General features: G+C 39.3%; 1 protein-coding gene across 1 annotated transcript; it reads left to right on the top strand.

The window, feature by feature from the left end:
- The first annotated feature begins 1,311 nt into the window (after positions 1-1,311).
- On the top strand, positions 1,312-11,110 carry LOC122649116 (FT-interacting protein 7-like). The gene is made up of 2 exons (XM_043842481.1): positions 1,312-1,653; positions 7,831-11,110. The coding sequence occupies exon 2, from the start codon at positions 7,923-7,925 to the stop codon at positions 10,947-10,949; it is 3,027 nt and encodes a 1,008-aa protein (XP_043698416.1). The 5' UTR covers positions 1,312-1,653; positions 7,831-7,922; the 3' UTR covers positions 10,950-11,110.
- The last annotated feature ends 1,650 nt before the right edge of the window (positions 11,111-12,760 follow it).

The raw sequence follows: 12,760 nt of genomic DNA, 5'->3' as shown, positions 1-12,760 counted from the left end.
TCAAATACGGATGCGGGACTATCCAAACCTGATTGGAAACTATATTATTTGATTATAAAAATATGATTTAAAGGCCAAAGAAAGCTAACTGGTTGTGTAGTCCCTACACCAGCGTGGGAGCCAATCAGATTACGCATAGAAGCATCGACTTAGAAGGGATTTTCACCTTCATAGAGGCCTGACTAGTCTTTTATACGTGCTCTTGTGCCTGGGCATAGGAAACACACCATCCACGTGATGATCGTGATCAAGTAGCGTTCTTTTTCTCATAATAATAGTTTTATAAATAATATTTTATAATACTAAAATACCTTTATTTGTTCACAATATATTACATTTAATTAAACAAGAGGAGAGGAATAGGTATATTGCTTGGGTGTGGCAAACTAGTGAGCGGCACCAATGGGGGTGCAAGAAAAGGCATCATACATGAGGGGCAAGGGGGTCATTTCAAAGAGAGGAAGAGACATATAGACACAATGGATGCTATTTTATGAAATACCGACGGTGTGTAAAACCTTTTCTCTTAAACAAGAGATTAAATGAAAAAACAAAGATTAATGAAGACATCTATGTAATTTCAAATAGGACCCTTCAACATCAATCCTAATGGATAATGACTTTTCAGCCTTCAACATCAACCCTAGTCAAGTTTTCATATTTTTTTAATGTTCTCCTCTATTCAATGTAGACAACTAAGGATGTAAATAGAAACTTGAACATTTATATTGAATTTGTGTTTGTATCCATTTAATAGAATATGTATTAAAAAAAAGAAAAGAAAAGAGGGGGGATAGGACACACTGCCCATATACGGTAAGCTAACGGATAGCACCAATGGGAATGCAAGATGGAACATCATAGAGGAGGGGTAGAAGAGTCATTTTAGAAGGATGGGAACAGTGCTGTAACCAATATAAATTCGTCTATTCCAATTTCCAAGTATATTTACATCTATACTTACAAAATGGGACAGAATGGCATTTCTGTTATTTCATAGACAAATAAAGGCGAAATTCGAAAAATCAGTTGAGGTTATCATGATATCATCACTCTACCATCCGAACTTAAACTAAAATAAATAAAAAAATACACACGCATACACGTTATCAACGTTTGGAGAAGTAGAGGTTTCCCAGTTCCCACCATTATTTAAAGTTGCAAAACTTACTTATTGCTTCTCTAAAATATCAAAGAAAAGTCCAAAGCAGGAAAGAAAAAAGAAAAAAGAAAAAAGAGTAATTCATAGAACTTGTTTTCTCTATACCATTACCGTATTGAGCATTATAAGCGATTTCTCAGTCTCCACACGACTCTCTGCATCTCTCTGCTGCGAACCATTCAAGGAAGCTTTTTGTAGGGTTCATTTTTTGTTTGTTTCTCTATCTTTCTCTCTCTCTCTCTTCCTTTTTCCCTCCTTCTCTATGGCTCTCTCTACGCGCTTAGGCCTGGGACCATAAATCGACAGCTCGTCTACCTTTCATGCTTTGATTCTTGAGCCTGAAATCACTACTTCGAGCTTTGAGATCTGAAGAAATGGAGCAAGATATGGAGATTTACTTGGGAAAGAGATGATATTTCTTCAATATTTTTCTGCTATCTCTTCTGGTGTTTAGCTACTAAGCTCTTACAACAGAGGCTGAGACTTGAGAGGTACTTCTTGTTCGATCTCTTTTTTCGTGTTTTTTTATGCATTAAATGAGTTTTTATGATGTGGTAAGTCTTTTTTTTTTTTCCCCTTTTGATGGCCTCTTCGTCTTCGGTTTGGTACGGTTGTTAAATGAAGGGTGAGATATTTTTTTTTTTTGTACGGTTTGGTTTCTAGGAGTCAAAGCAAGCAGCAAGTAGGCGATGACTTCTTGTTTGAGCTTTCCTCAATCCTCAGACGAGAGAACCGACATCTTTGGTTTTCTGTGATTTTTCGCCTGATTAGGCAGGCTGAAAAAAAAAAATTCTTTTCTCCGTCGCAGTTGTGCAAAATTTGCCCATCTTATAAAACACCTGTTACCTGAAAGGCTGAGCTTTTGATGTTTTTTTGCTTTGCTTTAGTTCTTCCATTTAATCTGTGAACCATATGATACCATTTGATGTTCGTTTCTCTCGATTTCCTTCTCTGTCGTCTAGGAGACAAGTACAGAACCAGCCGAAAGGTTTTAGCTTTTACTTATTTTCCTGCCATTATGAGATTGTTTTGTGGTGATGTTTATTCCGGTCATTTCAGCAGCTTTCCTTTCTTTCTCTTTCTTTTTTTTTTTTGGGGGGGGGGGGGTGTTGTATGGATGGGGTGTTAAGGGGGGTTTAAAATCCAGCAGTTTCCCTTCTGATTTCTATTAAGAATGTCAAGATATACGAATTTGGATTCCAGATGGGGTTGGGGGGGGGGGGGATGTTCTTTGAAAGTGGTGGGGTGTGTATGTCTGGGTTCTGTTGGGTTAATTGATGAAAAAGTGGTTATGATGGAATTGGCTTTACTGAGTTTTTGCTTTTTCTACGTGAAAAGTATGGAATATCTGGTTGTATTCCAATGTTTAAGTTATCCGGTGTAAAAAGCGGCCATCTGTGTTTGCTTTATGGATCTCAGTTGTAAAAGCCATGGACTTTTCAATATTTGCCTGGTTTTTACAGTCTTGAAGATGAACGGATAACTTTTAATATCTCCATAATTTCCACTCACAGGTGACGAGAAATGAGAAAACTGATTCTGAACTCTTTTTTTCCCTGATATTTCAATATCTGTTGCTTTGTAGTTATTGTTCAAAGCCATGTGTGGTCATGTTTCTCTTTCAAACCTTTTTGTGATTCTAATCGTTTATAGCCTAAATTCTCTTGGATTCCAGCTGTGTGACCTTTGTTTTGGACGTCTGGGTTGGAGGTTCTCCCATTGATTTGCTACAAGATTGACCTTGTCACTGTGTGGTTAATGATTTTGATCAATTACTGTATTCTCCGAAATTAATGTTACTGGCTGTGAATATTTAGGGGATAAACTTCACTATCAGCTATTCATGTAAATATTACCGCTGACTGTCTTGTATTCTCTTAAAAGTAACTTGTTCTCTTGAAAGCATACAAAAATTAAGTCCTTCTCTTTCCCCTTCTTTTCTCTTTTGAATTATGTCACCTCGTACCAAGATGAAAACGCTCCTCTTCCTTGGTCATGTTTGGGCATTTCTTCATCAAGGGTGAAAGCTGTACTCTTTCTTACTGTGTAACTACTCTGGCATATGATGGGACAGATTCATTATATTTGTTGACTCTATCAAACTGTGTTACAGTGTAACTACTCTGGCATATGATGAGACATAATTCATTATATTTGTTGACCGTATCCCTATCTGGGATTCTTGTTATAGAGTAACAAGAACATAAGGTTTAGGGGTTGTAACTACAGAACTCATGGAATTATCTATTTCAGTAAGGAAAACTGAGTTGTTCACTAGAATATGTCTTCGTGACCGCTAAGTTTTCTTGTCCAACCTTGGTTTGACCATTTAAAGTGACATGCTATGATGTCATTATTGTTACTTCAGTTACTAAATTCTTTCTACAATCTTAGAATGCTCAACTCCCTGCCTTTTTCAGATAAGGCCCATTCTCAGTCTTCAACATCCTGTAAATCCTGATTAAAAATGTGGATATAAATTTTTTTAATATATTTTATGCTACGTTCCTTTCTGTGGATTTCTCAATTTAATTTAAGTAACAGTGAGTTAAATCTGGGCCTTGAGGTGTATGGCGATTCCCTAATCATCATCTATCGGACTTGGGGTCATTGTTGTCAAGGCGACACAAGGCAGTGGAGGGCTGCTTAAGCGCTTAGGTGACAAGGCGTCCGCCTTAATTTTCCTCCCTCTTTTCTAACAATATTTAGCATGCTATAATATATACCTTGTATCATAAAAAATTAACATTAAGCCGCATCAAGTCATCAAAAACCAAGAACCAACTACATCAAAATTCAGAAACATAACAAATTAATTATTAAAACAAATAAATGAACACCAATAAGATTTAAAAAGAATAACGGAGCCAAAAAATAAAAGGCATAATGTCGCATACATCCAACTAGTACAAATCAGCATTCTCTTATAGCTTTAGTAATTCGTAGATGAGAAAAGTAACAATTATCATCCATTAGTAAGAGTCATATTCATTAGGGAACCCACAAATAAATCCTATTGGACCTATTCCACCATTCATAAATGAAAAACAATATGGAATTAAGGAATGAAATTATGGGCTGGTCTATGAGTTTCAGACCAGAATATAGTGTAATAACTAATAACAATCAATAATGAATAAACATAAGCCCCAAAACAGAGATAATAACCCAGTTTCAGAAATCAGAATGAACAATTTCAGTAGAACTACGATTCTGATGTCAATGATAATTGGTAGCATTCAGATTTCATGCCTTAAACCAGAACTGAAATTAGTAACAGAGAAGAAAAAGAGGAATACATAACAGAGGAGAAGAAAGAAGAATAAGTGAACAGGGAGCAGCGGTAAGAAGTAGCTAGTAAGGTCTAATGGTCGGGCAGCGGTGAGGAAAAAAAAGAGAAACAGAGGAGAAGAAAGAAGAGGATGTGAGTAGGGGCAGGGAGCAGCATAAGAAAGAAAAAAGCGAAAGACTGGAGAAGAAAGAAGAAGACGATGTAGAAGAGATTCAGAGACAGGGAGACGTGAGCATGGAGTCAGGGACAGGGAGCAGCATTAGGGGAAAAACAACGAAAAACAGAGAAGAAGAAGAATTTTTTAGAGCTATAGTAGCTGGAGAACACTTGTTGGAGCCGGAATCGATGGAGAAAATCACTGCTTCCTGTGGTTTCTGGATTTCTCCCGAACACGTGAGAGATGTGGTCGAGGGTTTTGGACATGAGTAGATGGAAAAGGGCTTTGATAGGCTTGATCCAATGTATCTGTGTAGATACTCCATATCGTCAAGGACAAGTTAAGAAATGGAGTAAAATCAAATGCATAAGTATAGAAGTTAAAAAAATAATTAACACAAAAAGCTATCGCCTTGGACACAAGGCATGCTAAGGCGTTAACTTTCTTGACTCCTATAAGGTGCCCTACCGCTGGATGCCAAGGCGCCGCCTTGACAATTATGCTCGAGGTAAATGGAAGATAAAGGAAGGGAGTTGTCCCTTTTCTCAACATGCGGAGGCACCCGTTGGATTCTTCTCGAATTAGTATATTTCCTCAGTAGATAGGAAGTGGCTAATTTCTGACAAGTTTATTCACATTTTGAAAGCAACGCATCATTTATTATTCATTGAACCTTTCCCTCAATATATGGCATTTTGAGGTTGATCACCCTTGGAACTAGTGGGGCTGTACATGGATAACCGAAAATCCGAATTCGATCAGCATCCATATCCGTTTAGGGACATCCGTATTCATTTATAGAAATCCGGAAAAAAAATCCGTCCAAAAAAAAATCCGAATACTTAATAATAAAAAATAAGTAAATAATGATCTTGAGGGTTTTTGAAGATTCAACAGGTTCTAGAATATGAGGAAAAGATAATCTTGATCTAAGAGATATATGGATTGAGAGTGAATTGTATCCACGAGGGGGAGGCAAGTCCGGGCTACACAAGGTAGAGATGTATACAGATGGTCGAAAATCCGAATTCGATCCGCATCCGAATCCATCCAAATCCGTTTAGAGGTATCCATATTCGGTCAGGGAATATCCGGATCTGATCACATCCGATCTGTATCTGAGCTGAATCAGATCCGTTTACAGGCCTAGTTGGAAGAGTTATAAGTACTATTTGGTTATCTCAGAAGAATGATTTTGGATATTTTTTACTATCCCTGCCTAGACTATATGGTGTTACCTGTTCTTTTTTATTTTATGCATCAGTGTCACACACAACTTAGTGGAGATTCCGAAATAGTAGGGTTGTACTTATTATCACAGCTTATGTTAGTTACTAGGACAGTAGGATGATACAACTTTGAGCCCTTTGGGAGATTGGAAACTAGTCATATTAGATTTATGAACATTTTGAAGGACCAGGGAACTTTTTGGTGTTTGGTAGTGCTTCACTAGCTGAGATTCTCCTGACGTGCTGGGCTGTGCCTCTTTCCTTTTACTATCTTTCATATTTCACTTTTCATCCTTTTTTCTTTTATTAATTTTCCATCTTCCATTAGTCATTTTTCCATTTTTCATCTTTCATCTGTCTCCATCCCTTTTTTCTCACCTCTTCTTTCTCTTTTTGGTTCGAACTCAGTTTTCCCTACTTTTTTATGTTTGGATCCATGTAGCCGACCCCATTAAGTTGGGATAAGGCTGAGTTTGTTGTTGTGGTTGTTGGTAGTACTTCACTACAGTAAGTAACTAAGTATCAAGAGATTAGAACCAAGGATCAACAGCACTTCCAATGATCTCTTTTGGTATATTCTGGCAGATTTTGACTAATCATTGGTAATGCTGGCTTAAGTTAACTTGGATCAGCCAATGTATAAAACCTTAAATTTCAAAAGCTTGAATACAACTCCTGTAATACTTTCTTTGGTCGTCTCTGATTCCTGTTTAAGCGGATTGAAGAAGTACCTTCTATTCTAACTTTTTATGTTATTTCAATTTTCAATGCATGAAATATCAAATAATAGGGCATCATGATTCATAAATGTGCATCAAACAAAAATTTTTACACCCTAGTTGATAAATTTACATATCATACAAACTTCCAGTAGTTTTGCAAAATTTTGATTACGCTGAACAATTGTAAAGGGGGCTATCTTTTTTAAGAAATATGATTGCAGGTACAGTTTGAATTTCTAATAGATCCAGCGAAATATACGACCTATCATATATTTTTTGTATTTTTGTTACATTATTCAGGAAAGAATGTGGGATGTGAAATTGTCTGAAAATGATGGGCTACTGCACCCCTCCCCTCCCCTGGAGAAAGTACAAAATAGAGAAAATAGTTTTAATTCTTTCTCTGGAATTTTTGTCTGATTCTTCCCCCACCTCCTTTTTTCTTTTCAAAATCAAAGCCTGCCCCAAACCATCCTTATACTGTACATTCACCATACAACCACTTGTTAATCTTGCTAGTTTCTAACCCAACAGTTATTATTATATCTTGTATTTTTACCCTATTCTTCAATGTTATCTTGTCAAATTTAACTATGCTTTAGCTGTTTATTGTTTATTTGAAGAGATTTTCCGATCAACTCATTTGTTGGTATGTGAAATTGGATTCAATTTCAACTTGGTATTAAAACCATTTTGTTCTTATCTTCCATGTCAAGTAGATAGTATTTATGTTCTTTGATCCACTTATTAACTGCGACAAAACAGTTTGATTTCTAATCTGCTCGGTGCGTATTTGTAGTTTTTTTAATTTATTAGATGCAACTGGTTTATCCAATAATGGTTTCTGTTAATTGGTTCTGGATATTGTTTGTGGTCTTATACTGATAGATTATTCAAGTGATTTTTATTGAGACTTTCTAAATGTCAACTTTTTAGAATTTGTAAACTTCTTTTGATTGCCCCTTGTAGTATTCCCAAAAGTTTTTTAATGTAGGGGTAAATAAGGGATAATTTGAAAGTAACTTGTCATTATGTCATTGTCTTCATTGAAAAAAAATGTGTTATACTGAAAGGGGTAAAAAAGTAAGGTTACAAATTATTTGACACCTTAAGGGGTGTCAAGAAGAGAATCCTTTCTTTTATTTGGACCGCTTTGTTTTATATTAGTCTTCTATGAGTTTGGCTCCTTGGTTTAATTTTTTTTTCCTATTTTACTTGCATTATGTTTCAAAGTTGTTCGTATTAGTAATTTGTTATCTTCTTTCCAGGTACTGGTGGTCTCTTCTTAACTGTACTTGGTTAGTTAAAAATCCTTTCTCTGACAACCCTGCCAACTGGACAAGGAAAATCAATCCCAGCCATGATGAGCAACCTCAAGCTAGGGGTGGAGCTGGTGAGTGCGTCCAATCTCATGCCTAAAGACGGTGAGGGTTCAGCCAGTTCTTTTGTGGAGTTCCTCTTTGATGGCCAGAAGTTCCGCAGCAGTGTGAAGGAAAAAGATCTGAACCCTTATTGGAATGAGAGCTTTTATTTCAACATCACTGACCCAACCAACCTCCAGAACCTTACACTTGATGCCAATGTCTACAACAACAACAAAGCCACCCATGCAAAGTCATTTCTGGGGAGGGTCCGTCTATATGGGACTTCATTTGTTCCCTACTCTGATGCTGTTGTCTTACACTACCCTTTAGAAAAGCGTGGCATGTTCTCACGTGTAAAAGGAGAGCTTGGCTTGAAAGTCTATGTCACTGATGACCCTTCAATAAAATCCTCAAATCCACTTCCTGTATTTGAATCCTTACCAAACTCTGACTCCCGTTCATCCCAACCACAAGTGCAACAAGAAGCTCCAAATCCAGTCCCAAACCTGTTTTCTAATGACAAATCTGGGACAAGACACACCTTCCATCATCTACCTAAAGAGAACAACCACCAGCAACAACTTCCTACTGCACATGTGTCCCAACAACAGATGCTTTATCATTCTGATGAGATGAAACCTGAGCCACAACAGCCAAAAATTGTTCGCATGTACTCATCTTCATCATCCCAACCAGCTGACTATGCGTTGAAAGAGACTAGCCCATTCCTTGGAGGGGGACAGATTGTTGGTGGCCGTGTTATACGTGCAGAAAAACCTGCCAGCACTTATGACCTAGTTGAACAGATGCAGTTCCTCTTTGTTCGAGTTGTGAAGGCCCGTGACCTTCCTACCATGGACATTTCAGGCAGTCTTGACCCGTATGTGGAGGTTAGGGTTGGGAACTACAAGGGAATCACGAAGCACTTTGAGAAAAACAGAAACCCTGAATGGAACCAGGTGTTTGCCTTTTCAAGGGACCGAATGCAAGCATCAGTTTTAGAAGTTGTGATGAAAGACAAGGATTTGGTCAAGGATGACTTTGTTGGCATTGTTAGATTCGACCTCAATGAGTTGCCGACCCGGGTTCCACCAGATAGTCCACTGGCTCCAGAGTGGTACCGGCTGGAGGACAAGAAAGGGGACAAGACAAGAGGTGAGCTGATGCTTGCTGTGTGGATAGGTACTCAAGCCGATGAGGCATTTCCTGATGCATGGCATTCTGATGCTGCATCCCCTGTTGAGAGCTTTGCTGCTGCTTCGTCACTCTTACGCTCTAAGGTCTACCATGCACCAAGGTTGTGGTATTTACGTGTCAACGTCATTGAGGCACAGGATTTGGTTCCAACTGAGAAGAATCGTTTCCCTGAAGTGTATGTCAGGGTACAGATTGGACACCAGGTGTTGAAGACAAAGACTGTTCAGGCCCGGACAATGAGCCTGCTCTGGAATGAGGATCTGTTGTTTGTTGCTGCAGAGCCCTTTGAGGAACATCTGATTCTTACAGTTGAAGATCGTGTTGGATCCGGCAAAGATGAGACCATGGGGAGGGTCATCATACCCTTGAATTCTGTTGAGAAGCGCGCTGATGACCGATTGATCCATACTCGTTGGTTCAACCTTGAAAAGCCAGTTGCTGTAGATGTGGATCAGTTGAAGAAGGAGAAGTTTTCCAGCCGACTTCACCTCCGAGTGTGTCTTGATGGTGGTTACCATGTTCTTGATGAGTCAACTCACTACAGCAGTGACCTTCGGCCCACTGCAAAGCAACTATGGAAGCATTCAATTGGTGTTCTGGAACTTGGTATTCTCAAAGCAGAGGGGATCCACCCAATGAAAACATTGGATGGGAGGGGTACATCAGATACATATTGTGTGGCGAAGTATGGTCACAAATGGGTGCGTTCACGTACCATCATGAACAACCTAAGTCCGAAGTACAATGAGCAATACACCTGGGAGGTTTATGATCCAGCTACGGTTCTTACTGTAGGTGTATTTGACAATGCCCAGCTAGGGGAAAAAGGTTCAAATGGTCACAGGGACATGAAGATTGGGAAGGTAAGGATACGTATCTCAACGCTTGAGACTGGCCGTGTTTACACGCATGCTTACCCATTGCTAGTCTTACATCCTTCTGGTGTTAAGAAGATGGGAGAGCTGCATTTGGCTGTACGGTTTTCATGCACATCATTGATGAACATGCTACACATATACTCACGCCCATTGTTGCCAAAGATGCACTACATAAGGCCGTTGACAGTGATACAGCTCGACATGTTGCGTCACCAGGCTGTGACCATCGTGGCAGCACGGCTAAGCAGGTCAGAGCCCCCTCTACGGAAGGAGGTGGTTGAGTACATGTCTGATGTGGATTCACACCTCTGGAGCATGCGGCGCAGCAAGGCTAACTTCTTCCGGCTAATGTCAGTATTCTCGGGTTTGTTTGCAGTTGGTAAATGGTTTGGGGATGTGTGCTTCTGGAAGAACCCTATAACAACAGTGCTTGTGCATGTTCTCTTTGTGATGCTCGTATGCTTCCCTGAGTTGATACTTCCGACAGTGTTCCTATACATGTTCCTGATAGGAATATGGAACTACCGGTATCGGCCACGCTATCCCCCACACATGAATACGAAGATCTCTCATGCAGAGGCAGTGCACCCTGATGAGCTTGATGAAGAATTTGACACTTTCCCAACATCCCGCGGTGCAGAACTCGTGCGAATGAGGTATGATAGGCTGAGAAGTGTGGCAGGGAGGATACAGACCGTGGTTGGAGATGTTGCAACACAAGGGGAGCGGATGCAAGCCCTACTGAGTTGGCGGGATCCTCGTGCCACTGCACTCTTTGTGATATTCTGTCTCATTGCTGCACTATTGTTGTATGTGACGCCTTTCCAGGTGGTGGCTGTTATTGCAGGCTTCTACTTGATGAGGCACCCAAGGTTCCGTCATAGGTTGCCGGGAGTGCCAGTCAATTTCTTCCGTCGGCTGCCTGCCAGAACAGATAGTATGTTGTAAATTGGTGGATCTGTATTTCTCGGTGAGATTTCCAGATTCTGCATTTGTGGATCTTGCTTCTCCCTGTTTTCTTTTTTGTTGTATGTTGTAAGGTGGTTTAGATTCCGCTGGTACCATAGCATGCAGGAATGAATAATAGTAGCAATAGTAGTTTGTGTTTTTTGTTTCCTGAGCCACTGTATCAAAAATTGTTGGAATTGGACATGCTTTTCACCTATGTACATATATTTTAAAGGTTTTCAACATTCATGGTCTTGTGAGCTGGGGGTCTTCTTGGTTTAGAGCTAAAGAGGGCAGTACTGTGTACTTCAAATATATTCCTCTCCTCAATCTGCCCTTGTGGTTTAGACACCAGGTATCACATCAGCAATTGGACTTTGAAATGTTACACCATGGATGATTGTATTAATGGTTCCCGCCCAATAAAAGCTGGGTTTTGGGAGGGGAGGGATGTTTGCTCTGTTAATGGTTCCCATTTTCCTAATTCCTAGCCAACTACGATCAGTCCCTTTTTTTTTATGGGATAAAGAACACCACCCAGTTGCGCAGAGCACACTGCCCCTGCGTCCAGACATGGGCACGTGAAATTATCGTGCATCTTTTGTCGTTTTCGTATTTCCAAGGGGTGCAGTGGTCATTTTACGTTTCACTGTGTCTGGGTGCATGGGCGGCGTGCGCTGCGCAATCGGTTGACATCCTTTTTCCCTTTTTTTATATACATCTTTTTCTACATGTATGGTTAGTGGAGGTAGTAAGCCGGCCGAGTTGGTGATAGGCTGTGTTCGTGTAAGGGTTCCAGCATAAAACTAGAATCAAATTTTATGAAGATCGCAGCAGATCGATCAATTTAGTAATTGGGTGGTTGACATGTGGCGCAGGCCGAACTAATTGGATAAAGGACGTGAGGGTGGTATAAAAAAATCGACAATTGGTGATCTTATATTGATCAATTCCATGGTTTAAGATGCTAGAATTCCAATTCTGGCCGATTTGACAGGGCTGATTCATGCCAGAAAAAACTATAGAATCACTGAATTTTTAGATTTGAAAAGTAATTCTAGGGTTCTTGGGATCGATTCTTGTCGACAGGACCAATTCAAACTTCGATCCCATGTTTTGAGATGCTGGTGAGAAGAGTTCGAATTCTACCCTTTTGTCCGGAAGATTGTAATCCTCGGAGAGAGCTCTAATTAACTAAATTTTGATTATACAAATAAATAGTACTTCAGGGACAATTTCAGAGATAAAAAATCCGCATCAAATTTGTATGGTCCCTGGGAAAGAAAGGTTGAAGATTGAATGTTGAAAGTTGAAATAAATGATAAATTTAGGAGTTCACTTGGACAATATACCAAACAGTTTGATAAATCGCTTCTCAAGTAATTTTTGTGTGTGTTTATTAGTAGGGTGTCTAAGAAACCTGACCCTATGTGGATTCTGCAGAAAAGCTCTCGTTTTGCCCGATGAAATAACTAATCAAGATAATTCTCATAGACTTCCTTCGTCTATTCTACAATCTTTACCTATGTTAAGTTATTCTATTATGAGTTGCGTAGGATCCTCTAATTCACTCCTAGGCAGAATGGGATGGACATACTACATTCAATTAGAATGACAAATTGTTTTGGTCGTTGTAGGTTTCTTAAACATAGGCCAGGACTTGGAATCTGAGATTCTTAATCTGGAGAAGGGATTGGAGCTTGCAACTCGATTGCATATGACAACTGGAGAAATTTGGTGTACAAGGAACTAAGATTCTTAGAAATTTGGAGAAATTGTTTTGGTCGTTGTACGTTTCTTAGACATAGGCC

This window comes from Telopea speciosissima, chromosome 1 (genome assembly GCF_018873765.1).
Source record: "Telopea speciosissima isolate NSW1024214 ecotype Mountain lineage chromosome 1, Tspe_v1, whole genome shotgun sequence".
NCBI classification, from domain to species: Eukaryota; Viridiplantae; Streptophyta; class Magnoliopsida; order Proteales; family Proteaceae; genus Telopea; species Telopea speciosissima.
Note: the sequence above shows the minus strand (reverse complement) of the source record. Positions and strands in the feature narration are given on the sequence as shown.